Source organism: Rhinopithecus roxellana, chromosome 1, assembly GCF_007565055.1.
Source record: "Rhinopithecus roxellana isolate Shanxi Qingling chromosome 1, ASM756505v1, whole genome shotgun sequence".
Taxonomy (NCBI): Eukaryota; Metazoa; Chordata; class Mammalia; order Primates; family Cercopithecidae; genus Rhinopithecus; species Rhinopithecus roxellana.
Window position 1 is genome coordinate 51,442,707 of NC_044549.1, and position 24,141 is coordinate 51,466,847.

The 24,141-nt window shown below is 49.4% G+C and overlaps 2 protein-coding genes across 8 annotated transcripts in view; one reads left to right on the top strand and one right to left on the bottom strand.

Annotated features, from left to right (window-relative positions):
* The window catches only part of GRIP2 (glutamate receptor interacting protein 2), a 49,400-nt gene extending 35,217 nt beyond the window's left edge, over window positions 1-14,183 (top strand). For 2 of the 5 annotated variants that reach the window (XM_030915477.1, XM_030915979.1), the window contains 4 exons: window positions 1,177-1,282; window positions 8,825-8,968; window positions 10,342-10,488; window positions 11,500-14,183. In XM_030915477.1, the coding sequence (XP_030771337.1) occupies window positions 1,177-1,282; window positions 8,825-8,968; window positions 10,342-10,488; window positions 11,500-11,658 (556 nt within the window). In that variant the 3' untranslated portion in view covers window positions 11,659-14,183. Of the gene's footprint in view, window positions 1-894; window positions 1,283-8,824; window positions 8,969-10,341; window positions 10,489-11,499 lie in introns of those variants that run through there. The other 3 variants (XR_004052907.1, XM_030916408.1, XR_004053257.1) reach the window with 3 other exon arrangements.
* A 1,777-nt stretch (window positions 14,184-15,960) lies between these two features.
* Window positions 15,961-24,141, bottom strand: part of SLC6A6 (solute carrier family 6 member 6) — an 87,355-nt gene continuing 79,174 nt past the window's right edge. For all 3 annotated transcript variants that reach the window (XM_010384481.2, XM_010384482.2, XM_030917601.1), the window contains exons 14-15: window positions 23,464-23,634; window positions 15,961-20,441 (exon numbers count right to left, since the gene is read on the bottom strand). In XM_010384481.2, coding sequence (XP_010382783.1) covers window positions 20,301-20,441; window positions 23,464-23,634 — 312 coding nt within the window. In that variant the 3' untranslated portion in view covers window positions 15,961-20,300. The remainder of the gene's footprint in view (window positions 20,442-23,463; window positions 23,635-24,141) is intronic.

A 24,141-nucleotide genomic window follows, 5' to 3' on the forward strand; every position in this document is an offset into this window, starting at 1 on the left:
GGTGCTCAGACATATTTTGCAAATGAATCTCCAGCTGTGTAAGAACAGGGGCCACCTTTATTCTCCTCTATATCCCTGTGCCCAGCAGAGGACTTAGCTCAGGAAATGTTTGTGAAATTGACTTGAATGGAATAAGTGTCCTTCAGCCTCTGTCTTTTCATCTGTAACATGGAAAGGGAAGGAGGCAACACATCCTCATTCCTAAGCTCCCTAAGAGAGCAAAGCCTTTGTAAAAGAGTAAGTGCTGGCCGGGCACAGTGGCTCACGCCTGTAATCCCAGCACTTTGGGAGGCCGAGGCGGGCGAATCACGAGGTCGGGAGATCGAGACCATCCTGGATAACATGATGGACCCCGCCTCTACTAAAAATACAAAAAGTTGGCCAGGCATGGTGGTGTGTGCCTGCGGTCCCAGCTACTCGGGAGGCTGAGGCAGGAGAATGGTGAGAACCTGGGAGGCGGAGCTTGCAGTGAGCTGAGATCGCGCCACTGCACTCCAGCCTCAGCAACAGAGCAAAACTCTGTCTCAAAAAAAAAAAAAAAAAAGTGCAAGTGCTTTGTAAATCGCAGCATGCCTCGTAACCATCAAAGTCTTTGCAATTGGCAAGTGACTTTGTGAAGCGTGAAAAATGTGAATTGTGAATTTTCTGAGAGTCTGTTGGAACTGATAACAGACTCATACAACCTGCGATGGACGTTATGGGTGGTCTCGACCCTTCCTCAGCACAGATATATCATCCCCTCCATCCATCTGTGTCCTTGCTGGCTCCAGCTCTGTCCCTGTCACTGTCCCACGGTGCCGTGTGTCTGGGTGGGGCCAGGGGCCGTCCTCTGGGTCTACACCATGGATCTCCTCTCTGTCTGTTCGTCTGTTTGTCCTCTGTCTCTCTTCCTAGGCATCCTGTGTCACCGCTCTCCACCCCGTCTCATCTGCCCTTGTTCTAACTGGCCACCGACAGTCCTGGTCACCCCTAACTGCGTCTTTCCCCTATTCTGTGTCACCAACCACTGCCCCGGGGCCCCAGAACTGCCACCGAGGACGCTCGCCTGCCTGCCCGCCTACCCACCCTATGGCCCCTCGAGCCCAACGCTGGGCCCTGGGGCCCCGAAGACTCCTCAGGCCCCAGCCCGCCCACCCGCCTGCCAGGAGTTGACACTCTCTGGTTCCTACGTTACAGCCCAGCCCCTGGCCCTGCCCGAGAGGAGGGCTTCTGGCGTACGTTTGGAGAAGCTCTCGAAGACCTGGAGTCATGTGGTCAGTCAGAGCTGCTGAGGGAACTGGAGGTATGGCCGCCTGCCCTGCAGGCCTTCAAGGGGCACCCGGGGCTGTTTACTCTGGTGTGTGTGCAATGGGAGGCAGGCATGTTGATGGTATCATGCTCATGTGTAACGTGTATGTATGCAGTCACCTGGGCACCCTCTGGGAAAAGGTGTCTTCACGTATTTACAGTCTGTGCATGGACTCATGTGCAAGTGTGATTGAGAGCACCGTGGTACTACATGTTATCTGTGTGGACATGAAATATGTATGACATCATCATGTGTACATTGGGAGCGTATGTGTATGCATGCATGTGAACATGCTCATGAATGCACACTTGCAGAGTGTATTTCAGAACATGTGTGAGTGTGCACATGTAGTTGCACAGGGGCAGTTTTAGTATCTGTGTATGTGCGTGTGATACATGAATGTGGTTGTGGGCACGCCCTGTGGAAGTGTGTGAGTGTTGACATCAGTGACGACACAGAAGATAAGGGGCTGTGGGAAACCAGAGGTGAATGTGGCTTTGTGTAAGGTCAATATTGTTCAATGAATAGAACAAGCTGTCCAGGAGGATCCAGAGAGGATCTTGCTAAGTCACATCCCAAGCTTCCACTCTGAGAGCAATTTTATTTTATTTAAATCTCTATTTTATCTGTGCTTTTGCCCCTTTTTACTCCTAATATTGTCGACTGGGGTCGTTTTTTTTCTTTCCATTAGTCTTGCCAATTACCAGGTTTCTCAAAGAACAAGTTTTTGGCTTTATTATTTTCTATTTTATTCATTTGTTTGTTTAGCTTTGATATTCTCTTCCTTCTACTTTATTTATGTTTAAGTCATGATCCTTTTCATGGTTTCTTAGTGCCTTAATTTTCAGTCTTTCTTGTTTTTGAATAATGTATTTTTTAAAGTTATGAATTTACCTGTAACCATTGCTTTGGCTGCATCCCAAATTTTGCTAATGCACTTTCCACCTTAAATTAAATTCTGTTTTGTCTCATAATAATATCGTTTCATTAAATTAATTTTGGTGATTATTTGCCTGTCTTTTTTTCCAATTTGCTTACTTTCTTTTCTTTTTTTTTTTTTTTTTGAGGCGGAGTCTCGCTCTGTCGCCCAGACTTGAGTGCAGTGGCGCAATCTCGGCTCACTGCAAGCTCCGCCTCCCGGGTTCACGCCATTCTCCTGCCTCAGCCTCCTGAGTAGCTGGGACTACAGGCACCGGCCACCTCGCCCGGCTAGTTTTTTGTATTTTTAGTAGAGACGGGGTTTCACCATGTTATCCAGGATGGTCTCGATCTCCTGACCTCGTGATCCGCCCGTCTCGGCCTCCCAAAGTGCTGGGATTACAGGCTTGAGCCACTGCGCCGGGCCCAATTTGCTTATTTTCTCTCTCTCTCTCTCTTTTTTTTTTTTTTTTTTTTTAGACAGAGTCTCACTCTGTCGCCCAGGCTGGAGTACAGTGGTGCAATCTTGGCTCACTGCAGTCTCCACCTCCTGGGTTCAAGTGATTCTCATGCCTCAGCCTCCCGAGTAACTGGGATTAAAGGTATGTGCCACCATGCCCAGCCAATTTTTTCTATTTTTAATAAAGATGGGTTTTCACTGTGTTGGCCAGATTGGTCTTGAACTTCTGGCCTCAAGTGGTCCACCTGCCTCAGCTTCCCAAAGTGCTGGGATTACAGGGGTGAGCCACTGTGCCTGGCCAATTTGCTTGTTTTTAAATTTACTGTATCATTGTTTTAAATGTGTCTCTGTTGTATACTATACATAGCGGGTTCTCTTTTTATTAAAGATGAATTTAGTCTATTTATGTTTGTTGTGACTACTAATATAATTAAACCTTTCAATCAGAGGTACACCTGAAAAAATATATAATTAAACTTAATTCTAGTATATAATTTATACTTCCTATTTATCCTCTTTTCTTTATACTTCTTCTGATCGTCCATCTTTCCTTTTTTCTATTGATACATTTTTCATTACTGCTCGCTCTCTCCACAATCTCCAATTTGGAGATTTTAAATTTTATTTGTATTCTTGTAGTGATTATCTTTAATTCATTTGTTCTACTTTCAACATTCAGTTTTTACATTGAAACCTTTTATTATTACCTAAGTGATATGTGTGAGTGGTGCAAAATTGGATACACAAAGTCGAATCAAAATAAGTAATGAAAAAATAAGTAAAAATAAAACATAAGGACACAACATTCCCACCACCCACAGATCACCACTATTACTGTGTTAATGAGTTTACATGTATTTTTAAGATAATGAAATCATGACATATGTACTGTTTTGTAGACTGCTTTTTTAGCTAGCTACTTCATTTTTCCATTTCAATATATTTTAATATTTCCTAATACCAAGACCAGATTCGGATTTCCTCAGTTGGACCCAAATTGCCCTTTACACCTGGTTTGTCCAAACCCATGTCTAATCCATGCTTGGAGCTTGGTTATTATGTCTCTTAAGTCTCTCTTAATTTTAGTCCAGTGCCTTTTAAATGATACTAATGTAAACTTTCTGTTTATCAAGATAAAATTAACATATAAAATTTGCAATTTTAACCAGTTTAAAGTATACAGTTTAGTGACTTGTTATATTCACGATGTTGTGTAATCATCAGCACTATCTAATTCCAGAACACGTGTAACACCCCAAAATGAAAACTTCTACCTTCCAATCCCTCCCTCTTCCCATCCCCTGGCAATCGCTATCTCCTCTGTCTCTATGGATTAGCCTATTCTGGATGTTTCATAAAAGTGGCGTGTGTATTTGACTATTTGTGTCTGGGTTTTTTCACTGAGCTTGATGTTGTGGCATGTGTCAGTAATTCATCCCCTTTTATGGCTAAATAATTATGAGGATAGACCACTGAAGGGAAGGCCATGGCCTTACCTTACATTTTCAATACATTTTCTTAATTTGGTTTTTCTAACAAGTCTAAGCAATACCTTTGTCCTCCTCTTGAATAAGACAGGCACTATAGAATTCTTTCACTTCTCTCCAAACTACCTCCTCTCACATCCCAACTTGTTTATAAATTGCTCAAAATTCATGAACGTGGGGTTTTGTCAGAATATTTGACCAATTTCTGTTATCACCTTTGCTTCTTGCATACCCCTTTTTTTCTGAGCTCATCCTTTAAGATAGTCTTTCACTGAGGGACTTTAGGTGGTAAACTGCTTTAGGCTCTGTGTTCTGAAAATGTCTTTATTTCTTTTTTATTTTTTCCAATCAATTTAGAAGTTTATAAATGTCTTTATTTCACCCCTGCTCTTAAATGATAGTTTAGTTGACTATGAAATTAAACATTTACTCAGGGCTTTGAAGATATTATCCTGCTGTCTTCTGGTAATGATTGTTACTGCTGTTAGGTTCACTGTTGTTCCTTTGAAAGTCCTGTGTCTTTTCTTTCCAGGAGATTTGAGGATTTCTTTCTCTGTGATGGCTGGTTCTCTCGCTCTGATGTGTCTCAGTAAGAATTTATTTGTCTTACTATAGACTCAGTATGCTTTTTCAGTCCGAGGACTCATGTTTGCCTTCTGTGCTGGAAAATTCCTAGTCACAGTATTTACAATATTGCCTCCTTCTTATTGTCTCCTTCTGTTAAGGTATGTTGGACACTTGTCCTCCATGCATTCTACCCTCCATGTCTCTTAACTTTTCTTTCATATTTTCTCTGCACTGTGTACTAGCTGCTTTCCTTAATCTGTCTTCCAGTTCACTAGTTCTCTCCTTGGCTGTATTTATTCTACTGTGTAACCCGTTTCTTAGATACTGTGTTTCAACTTCTACATCTTTTATTCCTACAATTTTTTTTAATCTTCATAGTCTTTTTTTTTTTTAATGGCTTTTGCTTTTTTTCTTATTTTTCTACACATCTTAAACCAAGCTTATCTAACCTATGGCCCATGGGCTGCATGTAGCCCAGGATAGCTTTGAATTTTACACAAATTCATAAACTTTCTTAAAACATTATGAGATTTTTGTTTGCGATTTTTTTTTTCCTCATCAGCTATTGTTAATGTCAGTGTATTTTATGTGTGGCCCAAGACAATTATCCCACGTGGCCCAGGGAAACCAATAGTTTGGACATCCCTGTAAACAGACTTACTTCGTTTCTTTTTTCTTTTTTTTTTTTTTTTGAGATAGAGTTTCACTCTGTCACTCAGGCTGGAGTACAGTCAGTGGCATGATCTCGGATCAGCTCACTACAACCTCCACCTCTTGGGTTCAAGCAATTCTCCTGCCTCAGCCACCCAAGTAGCTGGGGACTACAGGAATGTGCCATCATGCTTGGCTAATTTTTTTTTTTTTTTTTTTTGGTAGAGACAGGGTTTCGCCATGTTGCCCAGGTTAGTCTTGAACTCCTGATCTCAGGTGATCGGCCGGCCTTGGCCTCCCAAAGTTCTGGGATTACAGGTGTGAGCCGCTGTGCCAGTTCTCAAGTTTCTTTTTATTTCACTATTATTTTTAGTTTCCTGGGTATGGATTCGCCTACTTGTTTTGTCTGTGGGCAGGTGGGCTTTTCCATCTCGTCACTGCATGGCTTCCAGCCGCGGTCCCTTCCCAGGCGCCTGCCTTGCTGTGTGTGCTCCGCGTTGTTGACGCTTCGGTGAGATCACTCCTCACTTTGTCTCGGCTGTGGCCCTTGAACTTCACCAACTCCAGACTGGTTTTGACAGTAATTCCTCTGCTCAGTGTTTCTGCACTATTGTGGAAGGCAGATTCTGGCCCCACCCTCATGCAGAGGTCACACTAAGGGTTCTAGTTTGTCACAAGTGATCCCCCCCTCCTGCCTGTTCAAGTCTTGGTGGTTCCCTTCTTGTGCCCCTGTGGGCAGACATTTTCCAGTCACTATCCAGCAATGAGACAGCACTCACTTTCTAGAATGGTATCGTTTCCTGCTTTGAGACAACACTCTCTTTTCCCTGAACAGTATCCCAGCTCCAGACCTGTATGTTTCATTGTTACCTTCCATGGGCCACTAACTTCCATAAGCCAGACGGTTCCACTCCTGCTAATGCCTGTCTCTGAATTTTTCTTTCTTGCTTTGAAAGTGTTTATTTAACAAATTGAAATCTATAATCTCTACGTGTTTGAAGGGAGGTGTGAACTTCCTGTATCAGCTCAGTCTGCATTTTAACTGGAAGTCCTTGAATTCTACAATTTTAGGGGTCCGAGACCCTGCGATGCCTGGACTCCCTGATTCTGTGTTTTAATAACTCTATTATCCCGAAATGAGGAGTCTCATATATTTCCTTTTGGATGCTGGCTCCCAGGCAGGTGAAGATCATTTCTAAGATGTGAAAAAGGTGCTTTCCTGCCTCCTCATTCAATATCCACCCCTGTTTTCCTATCTTCCTCCCCACTCCAACCCAACAGTTTGGCCCTAAAAGAGTTTTTATTTTTTAGCAATAGGATCTTGCTCTGTTGCCCAGGCTGGAGTGCGGTGGCATGGTCTCAGCTCACTGCAACCTTCACCTCCCAGGTTCAGCAGATCCTCCTACCTCAGCCTCCCTAGTAGCTGGGACCACAGACATGCATCACCATGCCTGGCTAATAATTGTAGTTTTTGTAGAGAGGTTGTCTGGCTATGTTTGCCCAGGTTGGTCTCGAACTCCTAGGCTCAAACAATCCTCCTGCCTCCGCCTCCCAAAGTGCTGGGATTACATGCATGAGTCACCACGACCAACGTAAAACATTTTAATCATAATCTACCTTCCCTTAGGGGATCCCTAAAAGACCAACCCCCCGCACCCCAAATGGTCAGATAGAACTGTGCACTATTGCGCCACCTCACTTCAGCTTGGGCAACAGAACAAGACTATGTCTCAAAAAATAAAAAGAAAAAAGAAATCTTATATTCATTAGTAGTCACTCTCCATTCATCTCCACACCCTACCCTTAGCCCCAGGCAACTACTAATTTAGTTTCTGTGTCTGCAGATTTCCTTATTCTGAACTTTTACATAAATAAAATCATATAATATGTGAAAAAAAAAAAAAAAAAAAAAGAACTGTGCACTAATAGTAGGAACTCGGATACTGTGATAGGCAGAAGGAGAGACGTTTCTAGGCTCGGGAGACAATTGTTTGCCTGTAAGACTGTACGATGTCGCAGTAAGAAGTCCATCATCCCCTCCCAGCAGCTCCAGCACCCCCACCTCCATCTCTGGATTTCCCAGCCTGAGTGTGAAGCTGTTTCCCTCCGGGCTTCACACTCAGGCCTCCAGCTGGCAACTTAAAGCTTGGCATTCCCGATTGCTCAGCCCTCCCTCCCTGAGCCCGTTCTAACTCCACACCTTCTCTCCTTCCCCACTGGCACCATCCTTGTCCAGACCACCACTGTCTTGTCTTTGGACAACTACATGGCCCCGAACAGGTCTCCCTCCCAGCCTCCACTCCCGCTCCTGCAGCCCAGTCTTCATGTGGCAGTCGGAAGATGCTTCTAGATCCACACATTGTTTATGTCACCTTCTCTGCCTGGCTTCAGTCCTTCAGGGGCTCCCTGCTGCTCCTGGAATGAAGTTCACATTTCTTACTGTGGTCTAGAGGGTGCCGCAGGACTGGGCCCTCAGTCACCAGCCGCCAGGTTTGCTTCCAGATCCCTCCACCGCAGGGCTTTGCACATACTGTTTCCTCTGCCAGGGACTCTTCCCTGGGCCTCTTCTTCCTTGTCCTTTCAATTTCAGCTCTGGATGCTTCCCCACCCCTCACAGGACCAGGGCCACCTGTCCCAGGCTCTCACTTCCCGAGTGCCTCACCTCTGTAACACTTACTGCAGTGCATGATTTTATCTTATTTATGTTGGCAATTAGCAATGTAGCAGAGTGGTTAAGAGTTCTGACTTTGGGGCTGGGTGTGGTGGCTCATGCCTGTAATCCCAGCATTTTGGGAGGTTGAGGCGGACGGATAACCTGAAGTCGGGAGTTCGAGACCAGCCTGATCAACATGGAGAAACCCTGTTTCTACTAAAAAAGAAAATACAAAATTAGCTGGGCATGGTGGCACATGCCTGCAATTCCAGCTATTCAGGAGGATGAAGCAGGAGAATCGCTTGAACCTGTGAGGCGGAGGTTGAGGTGAGCCAAGATCGTGCCATTGCACTCCAGCCTGGGCAATAAGAGCAAAACTTTGTCTCAAAACAAAAAAAAAGAGTCTTGACTTTGGAACTAGACTCTGGTTTCAAATCTTTTTTATATCGCTAAGGAAATAAGCAGTTTCCTCATCTGTAAAGTGGAAAAAAATGGTATTTACTTGCATCATTGTACTGTGGAGAATAAAAGGAGTTATAGGTGTAAAGTGCTGAGAACTGACCTAGCAGTGGGTAGGCACGAATGACTAAGTGCCAGTGATTATTATTCTCATTGTTAGTGTGATTGGTTCATGACTTCCCACTCCACCACTGTTGGACCCAGCCCCAGTGGACAGGGACCACTTCTGTCCTGTTCACCATTGTCACCTTTGTGACTGGCACATAGTAGGTGTCAGTGGACACTGACTGCCTGATGGGACAAGCCAACAAGCATCTGAAAGAAGGGCCATGTTCCTGCAGGCATCCATCATGACAGGCACCGTGCAGAGGGCAGCCCTCGAGGGCAGGCCTGGCCACCAGCCTTGGCAGAGGGGACGGGAGGTACGAGCCTCTCCTGCAGAGATGGAGGAGCTGCTACTGCCTACACCCTTGGAGATGCACAAGGTAGGCACTGGGGGTGAGCACAGGAGACCTGGACCTGTGTCCTGATGCCATGAGCACCGTCATGGGACTCCAGAGTGGCTCTGCCCCTCTCGGGGCTTTATTCTCCTCCACCACAAAACCGGGTTGAGTTTTCCAAAATGCTCATCATTTGGGTGACACACACACTCATACACATGCACACCTGTGATTCACACTGGCTATTATTATTTTTCTTTAAGTAGATGTGCTTGTTTTTCCCCCACTTAAATTATTTTATGTATGTATTTATTTTTTTGAGACAGGGTCTGGCTCTGTTGCCCAGGCTGGAGTGCAGTTGCTCGATCAAGGCTCACTGCAGCCTTGACCTCCTGGGTTCAAGTGATCTTCCCACCTCAGGCCCCCAAGAAGCTGGGACCACAGGCATGCACCACTACACTTGGCTAATTTTTGTATTTTTTTAGAGACAGGGTTTCACCATGTTGCCCAGGCTGGTCTCAAACTCCTGGGTTCAAATAACCTGCCCACTTCAGCCTCTGAAAGTGCTGAGATTACATGTGTGAGCCACTGTGCCTGGCCTTAAGTTGTTTTGTATCTCATACACACATATTTACACATAACATATAAACCCTTCTACGTGTGTGTGACTTCTATGTATCTCACACAATGAGAAGCCAGTGTCTTGTGCCATCTATAGGTCATTATGTAAAAATAAGATACAAGCCAGACTTGGTGGCCCATGCCTGTAATCCCAGCACTTTGGGAGGCCAAGGTGGGTGGATCACAAGGTCAGGAGATCAAAACCATCCTGGCTAACATGGTGAAACCCCATCTCTACTAAAAATACAAAAATTAGCTGGGCATGGTGGCGCACGTCTGTAGTCCCAGCTATTCGGGAGGCTGAGGCAGGAGAATCGCTTGAACCCCGTAGAAGGAGGTTGCAGTGAACTGAGATCACGCCATTGCACTCCAGCCTGGGTGACAGAGTGAAACTCCATCTCAAAAAAAGAGAAAAACAAAAAGATGAGGACAATCCCTAGCCAATGGCCCTCAGAAGCTCTGAGCAGCTCTTTGGTAAATGGGAATGAGTCAGGGAAGGTAACAGTGCCCTGGGCAGGCCTCCTCCCTGATGGAGCCAAAGGACTGAGAAAGGGCTGAAAGGAAGTCACTCCTAAGGGCTCCCTTGTACTTGAGTGTTGTGGCTTGGAGCATCTGCTGTGGGAGAGAGGAGGAGGGGTTGGGGGTGGGTGAAGGCCAAGGGGCAGGAGGCTGGGGCACTGCAGCCTGGGGGGTGTGGTTGACCAGAGGCGCTGAATGCCAGACCAAGGGATCTGGGCTACTGTGAGAGGCTGGGGTCAAAGGTCAGAGTTCCAGGAACCTCCTCCTCCTGCTTCCAGGTGACCCTGCACAAGGACCCCATGCGGAATGACTTTGGTTTCAGCGTCTCAGATGGCCTCCTGGAAAAAGGCGTCTATGTCCACACTGTGCGCCCTGATGGGCCAGCCCACCGCGGGGGCCTCCGGCCCTTCGACAGGGTCCTGCAGGTAACGCTGGGGCAGGGGCTGCATAGTGGGGGTGGCATTGTTTCCTAGCCTGAGGGTGGGGAAAGAGCCTGCATCTATCACCTGTGAAGAGGGCAGGACAATGCAAGTCGTCTGAGTCAGGTTAGCCTAAGTTGCGATGCGGGCCCCAGCACCCTGAGGCTCAGAGGCTGAGCACACACAGACCTTTTTTCTTACACCCCATGCCCACTGTGGGCCAGTGGGGACCTTCCTCTCCCAGGGCTGATGGAGCATCTGCCCATCTTGGAACTGACTCTCTAAGACACGTGGCCTCTTCAGACTCCACAGCAGAGGAAACAGACTGGAAAGTCACACACAGATATTTTTCTGCCTTCACCCAGAAGCAACACTCGTCACCTTGCTTCACAGCTGATGGACCAAACCCCTCATGTGACCTTCCTAACCGCGAGGGAGCCTGGGAAGCGTGGGGCATCCTGTGCTGGGCACCCCGTGCTGCCCCTTCTCATGCCCTGGCTATTTTTGCTTCCTCAGTGTGGTTTTTGCCATATTTATATGAAATTTACTAATTCATGTTTTCTCTAAATTGATGGCACTTTTTCAATTTGCATTGACTTTGAAAGGAAACTTTTTGTCTCCATTAGGAGTGCAAATCTAGCACCCCCTGCTTTGAAATAGAAAGTGGGTGTAAAATGCAAATAAAATAGAAAGAAGACAATGTCACATCACACAGTTCTAGGCAGGAGGCTCTCTGAGTGTGTGGTCTGCTCTTTCATGTGAGAAAGGGAGAAAAACAGGAGTTAGAGGGGTATGAAGGGTATACCCGCCCCTTCCTAGGACTTTCTCTTTGATGAAACCTAACAGAATGACTGAGAGAGAGAGGAAGAATGTTCCTGTGTGTGTGGTGCTGGAGATGTCAGGGCTTGTGTCAAGGCTGGGGCAGGGCCCACCTTTAGGACATCACATGCCTCTTGCTCCCTTCAGCCCCACAGGGCTGACACCTCGGCTCTGTTCCCTTGGTTGTGCCCCATGCAGGTCAACCACGTCCGTACACGGGACTTCGACTGCTGCCTGGCGGTGCCGCTTCTGGCCGAGGCGGGCAATGTCCTGGAGCTGGTCATCAGCCGCAACCCACTGGCACACAGCAGCCGGGCCCCCCGAGCGCCAGGCCCCAGCAGTCCCCGGATGCTCTGAAGTCAGCATGTGGGCCGAACTCCTAAGGGGCCACCCAGGCAGATCCTGGATCCCAGACACGTAGCTGGGCTGGAGAAGCGGCCACCCACTCATTCATCTGTTGGTCTGGCAGACCCTGAGCCTGGGGTGATGCTTGGTCTCTATTCCCCAGGTCTGTGGTGACTGGGGTACCAGGCAGGGAGGCCTGCCCAAGTTGGAGTGACAGCTGGGGTCTCTCACCAAGTTGGGTCTCCAAGATGCCCAGAGGAGCCTCCCTTAAGAAGGGTTGGCACAGGCTGCTCAGCCGAGAGGAGAGAGGCCTGGTGGCTATCCCAGGTCCCTGTGGGGCCTCCTTGGAGAGGTCGAAGACGTAGGGAGCACTTCCTCCCAGCAGAGCCATGGAGCTGGAATGAGCTGCAAGGAGGAGTGAGTTCTCGGTCACAGGAGGTGAGCAGGCAGGAGCTGGATACCCCAGCGCAGTCATGCATTGGGGCATGAGGCATTCCCATGATGCGTGCACACGCGCTCGGGGGGTTGGCTTCCTGGTGGGGAGCCACTTCCTCTAGAGACTCAGCCACCAGGAAGGATACTGCTTCAGATGGGAGCCCAGCTCCTTCGCTTCTCCAGAATGGGGGTTTGGGGCTTGCTAGTCCTGAGATTCTCAGATTCCCAGAATCTGGTCCCCACTTATGAGACTCTTAAGTTGGGGCATCTGGGATCCCAGGAAGTGTTGGCCCTTTGATTCCGAAAGTGGGTGATTCTTTCATTTCAGCATCTCAGTCTGAAGCTTCTGGCACTTGAGACTGTGGTTCTGGGCCCATTGGGCAGACTCTATAGGCCTTGGGCTCTCAGTCCTCCTGCTGCTTCTGTAGGCCGTGTGGCCACTGACCCATCTGCACGCCCACTCAGCCCAAGCCCCTCCTTGTGGGAGGGGTCATTTTTGGGACAAAAGACCCTGGAGCTTCCATTCGCCTGTCATCCAATGAAGATTGAAAAGTGATGGACACAGGACCTGTAAGGCGCAGCGCTGTCTTTACAGCCAGATCAGTGGAGGAAGAGGAGAAAGAGGGAGGGAGATGGGAGAGAGATGGGCCAGAGGAAAAGATGGGACACTTGCCCAGTGGAGGGTGTCCAAAGTGCTTATTCAAAGAAGTCTATTCCCACTTGAAATCTGGAAGCACCAGCATCCCTTAAAATAATTGTCCTCAGTGTCCACAAATCAGAGACCCTCTTCATTTTGAGAAGGGTGTGGGCCTCCCTGGCTGGTCTAGCAAGTGGTGCCTGGGGTGGAGTGGGCAGGCGGGTGTAGCCAGGGCTGGAGATGTGCTTTGCCTGGCCCAGCTCTCACAGGGGTCTCTGGAAAATGGGGCACCCACTCCCACCTCCACCTGTCTCCAACCTGGGATCCTGGAGGCCAGAAAAGTGCTCTTCCATTTCAGAGAACAGATGGGGAGTCAAGAGGTCTATTCTTTTCACCCTGGGTCTGTTACCTGTTTGCTGTGCGACCCTGTCTGGGTTGGACCCCCAGCCCATCTGGATGATCACAGGTGGACAGTCTGAGCTGGATGATCACAGGTGGACAGTCTGAGCAGACACAGGCTTCCTGGTCAGGGACAGAGCCGTGTCTACCGACCCACCAAGGCCCCCTTGGGGAACTGCTCACGCTGTCTCCCTGGGGCCTGCCTCCCTTACCCCTCCCCTCCACTTCCCCAGGCCCTGCCCCTTGTTGCCCTCCCTGAGGGCCCTGCATGCTTGTGCCTGGGGTGCTCAGCACCTCTGCTATCTTGGATTCCTGTGTACTTAGCCCAGGGGGAAAGGGCACTGCCTACCTGTCACAGGGCACCAAGCAAAAGCCAAGAGCCCTCACTTTGCGGGGGAGGGACAGCACAGCAGAGGTGTGGCTTCTGGACGCAAGCAGCCATAGCTGTGTGACCTTGGACAGGTGGCTCAGTGTCTCTGGACCTCTGCTAAGCAGTAGGGCTGGACAGGACACACTCTCAGGGCCTCTCGGCTTGGGAAAACTGCACTGACTCCAGGACTCCAGGCGAGGGAAGATGCACCTGACTCTAACCAGTACCCCCTCTGCCTCCTCGGGCTGAGGCCTCTGCCATTCTCCCAAACGTATGCAATCAGGCCCGCGCTGGGCCTCCAGCCACGCCGGCCTCCTCATATGCAATATTTCTTCTGGCTTCTCGTGGGGATGGTTCATCCCCGACTTGACATTTCCTGACACCTTTCCCCAGTGAGCGCCCTGCCTGCCTATGCATTTTGGGAACAGCCCCTGTGACATGTCCCCTTCCACCACCCCCTTCCCCAAAGCTGTATTTTTCTCTGGCTGAGATGAGAACATATTCCTTGTAAAGTATTTTTCTACATCGGGTTTTCTTAGGGCTCTTGGGAAGCACAAACGCCAAGGGGCTGTATTGCAAAGGCCGCTTATGGTCTGTTTGGGGCCCTCATCTAAGTCTTTGTCCCACCAGGGGTTGCAGTGGCTTGGGGTAAGTGCTATGGGGATGATTTTTTTTTAATAAAATTATTTAAATCCACCTAGAGTAGAAGTTTGCTTTTTTAACAAAATCATGGGTTGGCAAGTCAGCTTCTGTATGGGTCTGGTGACATCTCACCTGATTTTGATGATTCATTAATTCAAAAAGTTTGCCATTTGCTTCCATCATCCAGCCCCTGGGCAACATGAATCAGACAGATTTAGGTCATGTCTGCACATTCTGGTGGCAGGAAGACAATCAACAAGTAAGCAAATAAATAATTATTTCAAAAGGCATCAAGGGCAACAAGGAAAACAAAAAGGAGTAATGGGATAGAGGCACCAGGGTGAGGGGCTTTAGCTCACAATGTTAGGAGGAGTTTCTCTCAAGAGGCGACATTTGCAATGAGACCTGATGACAGGCGCCAGCCTCCGTGGAGACCTGGAGGAAGAGTGTCTCAGGAAGCGGACACAGCCAATGTGAAGGCCCTGAGATAGGAACGAGTTTGATGGTTTCAAGGAAGAGAAAGAAGGCCTGGGAGGGGAATGAGGCTGGAGACTAGGTTGGAGGTAGCAGGGATCAGGGGGAATAGATTTGATTCTCTGTGCAGCGGAAAGCCAGAGGCAAACAGTGGTGCCTGCGTATGGAGTCTCTTTAGCCCAGGTTGGGAAGGTATTGGCAGGAGGGCAACCTGGGTCTGGCTGCTCTCCTGGAGTGTCCAGTGTCTAGGGCAGGTGAGCTGTGGGGTCTGGGACCCAGAGGCCAGGGCCAGGCCCCACTGGGGAGGCCACAGTTCTGTGAGCAGAGGAAGAGCTTTTTTCCAGGAAGCGAGTATCCTGTCTTGGGAGCAGTGTGGGCAGGGGAACGGCCAAGGCAGGCGGCAGGCACTGCTCTAAGCCCTTTGCAAGAATTTGCTGGTTCCTCCCAACAGCCTTCGGAGGTGGACTCTATTCTTGTCCCGTCATTACAGATGAGGAAACAGGCACAAAGAGGTTGAGTAACTTGCCCAAGGCCACACAGGTAGTAAGGGATGGAACCAGGGCTTGAACACAAGCCACATGGCCAGGACACATAGAGAGAGGGAGGGAGGGAGGCAGAGGCTGTCATAAAGAGCCAGAAAATGGGGGTAGGGTGGTCTTTTATTCTAACATTGTCTATAAATGAGTTACTGAGAATTTTGTCTGGTTAGTTGGGCAAAGGACTCAACTGACTCCCGAGTTTGTCCATCCCAAAGGGTGGGGGTGCTGTTGGCAGGAAGGCTGCCCCGAACATGGACCCGTTCTGACCCCAGAGAGCCTTAACTGGGTATTAATGAGTGCCTGGACCTGGTGGTGGGGAAGTGGGAGAAGGGCAATCAGGTTTGCTTCTCCTCTATGCTTCCCCCACCCGCCACCCACCACCTGCTTTCTGCACTTCCGACAGGGCAGCCCAAGGCTAAAAAGGAGGGACTGAAAGCCGCAGCAGGTGAGCACCTAAGGCTAACAGCATCACCTCCAATCATCCCGGTGGCCTTGATGGGAACAATGGTTTAGTCCAGATGGGGAAACTGAGGGTCAGGTGACTGCTGCCAGATCTCCCAGTTGTACAGGGCTGGGCATGTAGCAGGTAGAATCAGTAGAACCAGTAGAGCCAAGAGCTCGTGGGCCCGGGTGCGAAATCAGGTTCTTTCATGGACTTGCTGTGTACCCCGAGTGAGAAAGCTGCTTCCTTTGTGAGCTTCCATGTCGGAACCTCTAACCTGGGATAATACCTACCTTTGAGGAGCGTCCTCGGATTGGACGGGAAGCCCTTCATAAAATGTAAAGTGTTTTTTAACACACAACACAAGCCACACATGTTGGATGTTAAAAAGGAAATGTTTATTTTTGTGTTATAAGGTGATTACAAACTCCTCTAAAAAAAGCAAAGATGAATTTAAAATATCGATATACATATTTATCTAAAAAGCAAAAGAGAAGAAAACCCCTGCAAATACAGGGAATCATAAAACATTTATACACAAAAGCTTGTATACTGCAAGACTGAACTACACACCAAGGATCTTGTTCAAATACAAATGTTCCTCCTCAGAAGAGTCTCTTGTTGGTTGATTTTTTTTTTTATATAAAAGTTTAAAATACCTTAAAAATATTTTGAAGTTTTAAAAAAATGTCCTGATGAGCCAGACATATTTCTGGAAGGAGGCAAGACCCACGTTCTCAGTTTTCTCTTGTGCTAAATACAGAGTCACAGTTGCTAGGGATTGGGAGATTAATTGGGTAAAAAAAAAAAAAAAATGAAGCCAACATTTCAATTTGAAGTCAAATATATAACAGGATGCTCCATCCCTCGGAGAACATGCCAGAACATGTCTGTAGTGACACCCACAAGAGAACAATGAAAAAATGCTTCCTATTACAATGATATATATTCTGAGGGTCAGGGAAAGAAGGAAAGGGGGAGCGCTTCCCCCTGCTTTCTGGACTGCCCACCTCTACAAGTTTTGCTCTCTGGGTTTGTTTTGTTTAGTCTTGTGGTTTTGTACTTTGATTTTTGCACACAGTGGTATTTACTGCATCTACACAGACAGCCTGGCCTGGGACCACATGGGTCTGAGGGATGGATGGGACCTCAGGCCACCTTGAAGGATTTTCTCTAGGGTCCTTGTGTCTGAGTCTTGGGTGGGGTGGGGTGGGGGGAGCAGTTAGGTGCCTCTGCCTTTAGACTGGCTACCCATAGCATTTCCCCAGGGAGAGGGGCTGTGCTGGGAGATGCTGGCTGGGTGGGGGACCATTGTGTGGTGGTACCTGGGCGATATGTAAGAGTGCCCTGAACTGGGCTGGGGGGCCATGCTGTGCTCTCCCCTTGTGTTTCCCCACTGTCTTTGGGGGTGTGCTGGGGATCCGGGGGGCAGTGAAGGAGCTGCACATGGCCCAGGGGTTATGCTGTCCTGGAAGGAGAGCATCCAAGGCCACTTCCTGCTGCCTGGAAACTCCCTGCAGAGCCTTGGGGTCAGTCTGGAGCCAGGGCGACTTCATCTAAATCCTGCCTAAGGATCTGGCACACCTCTGGCTTCTCTGCACCTCAGTTCCCTCTTGCACAAACAGGGATCTCAATTCCTAGCTCACCAAGGGCTGCTGGGAAGAAGGAGGGCCCCGTGCAGGGCTGGGGTGTGCAGGCGAGGCCGGAGTCACCCAGCTCACCAAGCCACAGTATGGGTCCAGTTCTGCGAGGATGTGGGATTGTGGGTGCTGCTGCTCCCCTCATCCCTGAACATGGAGGGGAGGGCATTTCCTTTTCCATAAAGGCTTATCTTTGGTTGTCAGGAAGACCTTGAGGATGTTGCTGGATGCGGCCCTGGTCATACATTCACCATTCCCTGCACCTACCTCGGAGAACCTGCAGCTAGAGCTGTTTCAAGAAAATCCATTCCTGGCTCACAGTTCCTCCCTGGGCCTCAGTTACCTCATTTACATCAAGGGCATTGGGTTAGGGGACCCTGGAGGCCCTTCTCTCCCTGACCATCAGGAAATCTCCACTGTGGCCCTAGCATGGCCCATCTCAACGCGGCATCTCCCACTTCATCTTAAAAAGTTGCTTTAAACAACCCTCTCGTTTCCTTTCCAGATCTGGCTGGCTGGGCTATGTGCGAGCACCAGCATTTCTGATCCATCCCAAGCAGAAAGCAGGTGAAGGACTTTGCCCATTCTCTATAGACAGGTGGACCAGAGTCATGAGCTCTCACAGAAAGTTTCGTTTAGACGGAGACATGAAGGTTAAGCATTATTACACAGGTACTCACAGAGCTACGCTCTGCACACAGAGCCAGGGCTGGGCGAGAGGGCTCTGATTGGAGACAGGTGCCTTGGGGAGGGTCGAGGAACGGCTTGGGGAAGGTGGCCGGCCTTCCTTCCAGGCGGGGCCTGGGGACTTGGTCTGCATGTGTCTTTGGTCTAGAATTTGGTCTGGGAATCTTATAAGAAGAGGCCTTCCTCAGGCCATGTCCAGAATGTTACAATTTGCCTACCAACCCAAAATACTGTGGCCTTTCACCCAGGGAGCCCCTGCTGGGGAGATGGAGACTGAAATGACCACAAATGCCCGGGTAGCCACTGCGTGCCAAGCCCCCTCTTCCTCACGTGCCACCTGCCCTCAATCATTGACAGTGGTTAGTTTACGAAAGTTATATAAGACAAAGGAAAACAGATCACAATGCTACTCCATAAAATCAGGGGAAAAACAGTAAAATCAAATCAGACACAACTGCAACCATAAATACATAGAAAAATAGGAACAAGTTAAAATCGTTGAGAGTTTGGAATAGGACTGGGTGTTGTTTGGCAGAGTAGATAGCTTTGGAAACAGTGAAATATGTATGCCTGCCAAAGATGGGGTTCAGAATTGCCCCTTGGGAGGGGGGCACCAAAGGCTTACTCCTCCTCCCAAATTTAAGAAGGGGGTTTCCAGGGTTCCAAGAGCCCCTGCTGTGAAAACTCTCTGGTCTGCACCCCTCGAGGCAGTCAGTCACTGCCTATGTGCGTGGTCATGTTTCGGTTTCATTTAGACTGAGCTTGGAAGTGACTGTTCAAATGGCACAGTTTAGGTCCAGATAGGGGCTGGGTGGGGTGTGTCTGCCCACGGGATTTGAAAGGTATAGTACCTTCTCTCCTGGTTCAGAGACAACCTCTGCTCCACATAAGGCCCTTGGTCAAGCCAGTTCTGGGGGCCAGGACCCTGACAATCCTAACCTTCTAGAAAACTCTCCTAGGCCTTCTCTTTTGGGTCCCCAGGTGGTAAATGTCTGACACCAGCTATTGCAGGGGTTTTGAAGTGAAGAGCTTTGTTATATTCTAGGTCAGCACCACGGGCTGCCCTTGTTCTGAACTGGGAGCACTTCCCCCAGTGGAGGATCCAGACTCGAAAGCTGCTCTTGGTGTGCCTTGTTAGGTGCCAGGGCAGCCTGGGGTAGCATCTTTAATGAGGACTTGGCAGGAGTCTCCCAGGCTGAGAGCGGGGAGTGGGGAGATGAGGAAAGAAAGCACCCCTCCCCGACACCGGGCCCACCTGCATGCCTGGGGCCTATATCCTCTGATCCACTCACCTCCCCACCACTCCCCTAGTCCCTCAACAGGTGTGTCATGCTTCATTCCTGCAGGCAACTTTAAGAGAGGCTGAGATGTTGCCTGGGGAATGACCAGAACCTGTTATGACCCCGTTCAAATGCAACAGACTCATCTGAGCCCTGAGACCCCAGCTCCTGCCGGAGAGCCTCTAGTCCCTCTCTGCCTGGAATGCCCCAGGAAGGACTGTGGCCTCCTGTGCCTTCACCACCTCTTGTGAGGCTGAGTTGTGAGCCTCATTCCTGTCAGCCTTCTTGGATCTCTAGCAGCTCCCTCTCTGGCCAATGGGCGTTGATGGTCTACTGACTATCCACTCACCATCTCAAAATTAAAAGTGGGCTTTTGCTTCTGGTATAAGTTTCTACTGCTCTTAGAATCAGACTTCTGCTATAGGGCCTCCTCATTTAGCTTCGGCCAGTCTCCTTTATGTGAAGGATTGGTTCATTCCTTTGGCATCTCTCTTTGCTAAGCTACGTTTAATGAGGTATCTCCTCACAGTCCTCCTTTCTCCTTACCTCTGGGTCTGCCAGCTAGTGGGTCCTCTCTCCTGCTATTTCTTCCATCTGAACCAGGATTTGGAAGGTATACCACCTTAAGATGGGTGTAGAGTCCCAGGAAAATTCCATCCTGCGTTTACTGGACAGAATTTTCTGCCAGCTACACAGCACCGAAGAATTGCTTTTGAAAATGAGATCTATTGCTGGCAAGAAGATCAATTCAAGTGGTAAAAGTGTATGACAATCTTTAAGTGTATATATACTTATATGTAAAAAAAAATACAAAGAAAAATTTACCAAATTCCCATAAAATACATCTAATTCAGTATGAAAGCTCTGGCTCTCCACGGACATCTTCCCGTGGGTTTTCTTTTTGTACAAAATATCCCCCAAATCAAAACAAAACACACACACACGATACACACACACACACACACATACCCACAATTACATTTTCTGTGACAATTACAAAAAAAAAAAAAAATCCTAGTGCAAATATAAAGCTCTGTAAACCTGGTCCTATGAGAATCTAATGTTAGTAAACAGCAGGAAAGCGGCCGGCCCCGTCGACCCGAGAGAGCTCACATCATGGTCTCCACAATGATATGGGTCGGTTTCACGAGAGCGCCGTTCATGACGGTGCGAGAGTTGTAGGGTGTGGCTCCCTCACGCTCCACAGCCCAGCGGTTGGGTTCCCTTGGGGTCAGCAGGTACTTGACTCTCTGGAGAAGGATGACAGGAGTGAGGGGGGAAAGGTGAGGTGGCCTGGTCTCCCCTTCGCCGGGGCCATCTGCCTCCTCCTGAATTGGCTGATATGCTGTTTGTCTTGGGCAAACTCACACCCTCTCTGATCTCCTGTTTTTGTTCTTTTTGGAAATAATGGAATTGAACTAAGGCGCTCCTAAGGTCCTGCTAGGCCCTAACTCAAGGCAGAACTCCTGTTGGTAGTTTCCTTCCTTGGCCAAACCCCTGCTTACATTCCTATAGGGACGGGGGACTCAACCTTCACATGCTTTTCTCTTCTATGGAACTAAAATATGCCTCCCTGTGATTCTCTCCCCCTGATTCCTCTGCCTTGCAAAGCAGCAGTTGAGTTCCTGTCATTTGTATGCCCTGAGTTGGACAACTGTCTTAAGCCTCCATGGCTCCCACCTTCCCCAAGGAGAAACTCCAAACTCCTCAGCCTCCCATAAGCTACACTTCCTGCCTTCTTGCAGAGACAGGTCTTCCCTAGTTCCGTGAAGGCATCCAGTCCTCCCAGCAGGGTTTACGTCTTAAGGGCTTGGAGAACCTCGCTTGCATTTGAGCTGCCCTTCAAAGAGACAGGAGCTGAATGGGAATTCTAGATCACTCCTGAGCAGGGTGTTTTGTCCTTACAGTTGGCTGAGTGTCCCTCTCCAAGGATACTCAGAAAATCCATGTCAGAACTGGGACTCAACCAGACTCCCACCCCGAGTCCACCTCTTGTCAACTGTCCACTCAGAGACTTGAATAGGCCGGCAGTTGAAACAAACGAAACAAACAAACCAGCAAACAAAACCAGCCCTCTTTCTAGGCATTTACATTCAACCTAGGTATGTTACAAACTTTTAAAAGCTGCTTATTAAAAGCTACGGTATTTCATTTAAAAACCCAGTTTTCAGTAATCCCAGCACTTTGGGAAACAGGAGGATCGCTCAAGGTCAGGATTTAAAAGCAGCCTGGGCAATACAGTGAGACCCTAACTCTTAAAAAAAAATTAGCCAGGCATGGTGGTACGTGCCTGTAGTCCAAGTTACTCCGGAGGCTGAGGAAAGAGGATCACTTGAGCCCAGGAGTTTGAGGCTGTGATTATGCCACTGCACTCCAGCCTGGGCAAAGCAGTAAGACCCTGTCTCTATTATTATTATTATTTTTTAAATTCAGTTTTCCATCTTTTCTTGAAAAGCTGCAAGATCTGGCAACTCCAGGCCCAGGTCCCCTCCATACAGCACCTTCTCTAGTTTGCTTCCAGCCCTACCCCCGTGGCTTCCCTCACCTGAGCCACCTGCCAGCTCTCCCCCCATCACTTTGCCTCTCCACATCCATACAATTGGCTGTGCATGGGAGGGTGGAGGAAAGTCAAATCCCCAGGCAGCCACTTGGGGCTTTGCCTACACAGGAGGCTCAGGCAGAGCTGGAACCATCCTGGGACAGAGATCTGGGTTTGCCAGAAACTGGCTCAGAGAGAAGCTCATGGCTGGCAGGATGCCTCAACTTGTGCAGGTGGGAGCCCCTGAGGGGCACATAAAGAAAGATAGACTGATGGTGGCTCAACTGCCTTCAGAGGGGCCTTTGGTGAACTCAGATTGGCACAGGAGGATGGTACCAGTGTGGGGTGAAGCCTGCCCTCACCAACTCCCCAACCTCTTTCCCCCATGCCAACTCCACTCCACCCAAACTTCTAAATGTGGGCTGGACCAATATTTTAAAATGAGGCTTTGAAGGACACTAAGTTAGTGACCTGTTGGATGTCCCCCTGAACCAATGGTACGTAATTGCTGTGGGTACTCACCAATCAGAACAGAGACCCCTAGACCAATCAGAACCTTTAGAGACCCCTTGCTGTGCCCTAATGAACCCTTTGGCTTCTGGATAGTAAGGACATTCTGGAAATTCTGGTTGGGTTGGCCTGGAGTATTGAGGGGTCACCTGGAGGGCTCAGGACAGTCACTCTTCCCTGTCTGTCCCCAGGCCCAGTATTTCAGTCTGTTAACAGCTCATAGAGCCATTCAGTGTTCTGGCTAAAGACTGGTTGGGGTCCTGCCCTCTGTCCTCTGAAAAAATAGAATGGGTCAAAAGCTCCAGGAAAACCCCAGGGGCCTCCCCAGTTTCAAGGATTTCTTCCTGCCCTGCCAGCTTCCTCAGTCTCCCCTCCCTCCCCTGCCACCAGCACCACCTCCAGGCCATTCCCCTGCCCAGGAGGAAACAGGACCCAGCCCAGCAGGGAGCCAGGGCCCCAGGACATCCTGGCTCCAGATTTTTAAAAGAGAATAACAATAAAAACAGCCCTGAACAAAACAGCGCACTCTTGGAGTCAGCCCAAGCTCAAAAGGTTAAGGGAGATTCTGAGAAAAGAATTTCTTGGAAAGAGTGGGGCCTTTGCCAGGGCCTGGGATCTCCAGGGCTGTTGGAGGAATTTCTGAGAGGACGCTGAAGGTAGGTGGGGCCAGGGGAGGCCCCAGCAGGCACAAAGGCAGAGGTCTGGCTGCCGCCACAGATCCGGAGAAGACCCCAGCATGGGCTGGGATGATCCTAAATTTGGCTCCTCAATAAGAGAAGGCATCTGGGTGGGGCTCAGGCTTCCTCCCCAGGTTCCTGTCTTTGTCCCACCGCTTCAGGAACATGGCCCCACTAGTCCCAGGATAAAGCCCTAGCTCTTAGCTTGGCATCCAAAGCTACAGTCACCTCTCCAGCCTCACTGCCCACCCCCACCCTGCCAACACCAGGAACACCTTCCCTCTCACATTCTCCACCTGGCAAGTTCCTCCTCGCCCCATAGCCCGGCTTCCAATGCCTCCATAAAGCCTTCCCCCATGTGAACTGTACTTGCTTCCCGTCTTCCCACAATGCACTCTCCTGCCCACAAGCTGAACCACTGGATGGGTGAGGGAACTATGGCTCAGAGAGGGCAGGTGACTCGCCTGAGATCACGCAGCAAACCAGCAACAATCACCTTTGGCCTCGCGCCTCCCACCTCCCCTGGCCCTGGGCCCAAGCACTCACCACAAGGAACGGCCCCTCGGTCTGGCAGAGGCGGATGATGATGACCAAGGGAACACAGAGCATGGAGGAAAGGGCCAGGCTCCAGCCCAGCCCAATGGCCCAGTTGGGGTACACGTATGTTTTGTTGTAGGTCAAGGGTACATACTTGACGAGCGAGAAGATGAAACATCCCTGCAGAGAGATGGGGGCAGTCAGGAGAGGGGTCCTGGGCATTGGGGGGTCGGGGGCTTCTGGGACCAGGACTGGTCTCAACCCGAGGGAAGGGTCTCTCTCCTTGGGAAAGGACTGGCTTAGGTCTCCTACCCCTCTCTGCTGCCATAAGGATCCCCCCCAGTGAAAACAGAGTCATTTGCCTGCTCAAAACCCTTCTGTGGCTCCCAGTGCCAGCAGATGCAGTCCAGACTCAGTGCGGCCGGGAGTGTCAGCAGAAGCTGCGCCCCTCCCTCCCTCAGCTGCCTCAGCTCTCCCTCCATGTCCACACTCCAGTCACCCTGAAGAATTCCTTCTAGCTCCTCTGCCACTGATCTCTGGGTCTTGGCACAGGCTGTTTCCTCTGCCTGGCCCTCTTTCCCCCTCTTCTTCTCATCCTAACTTGGCTCCACTGGGCCTGCCTTACTTGCCCAGGCACCACCCAGATCTCTCCTTCCAGAAAGCGAGTGGCTGTAACCATCTCTTGGG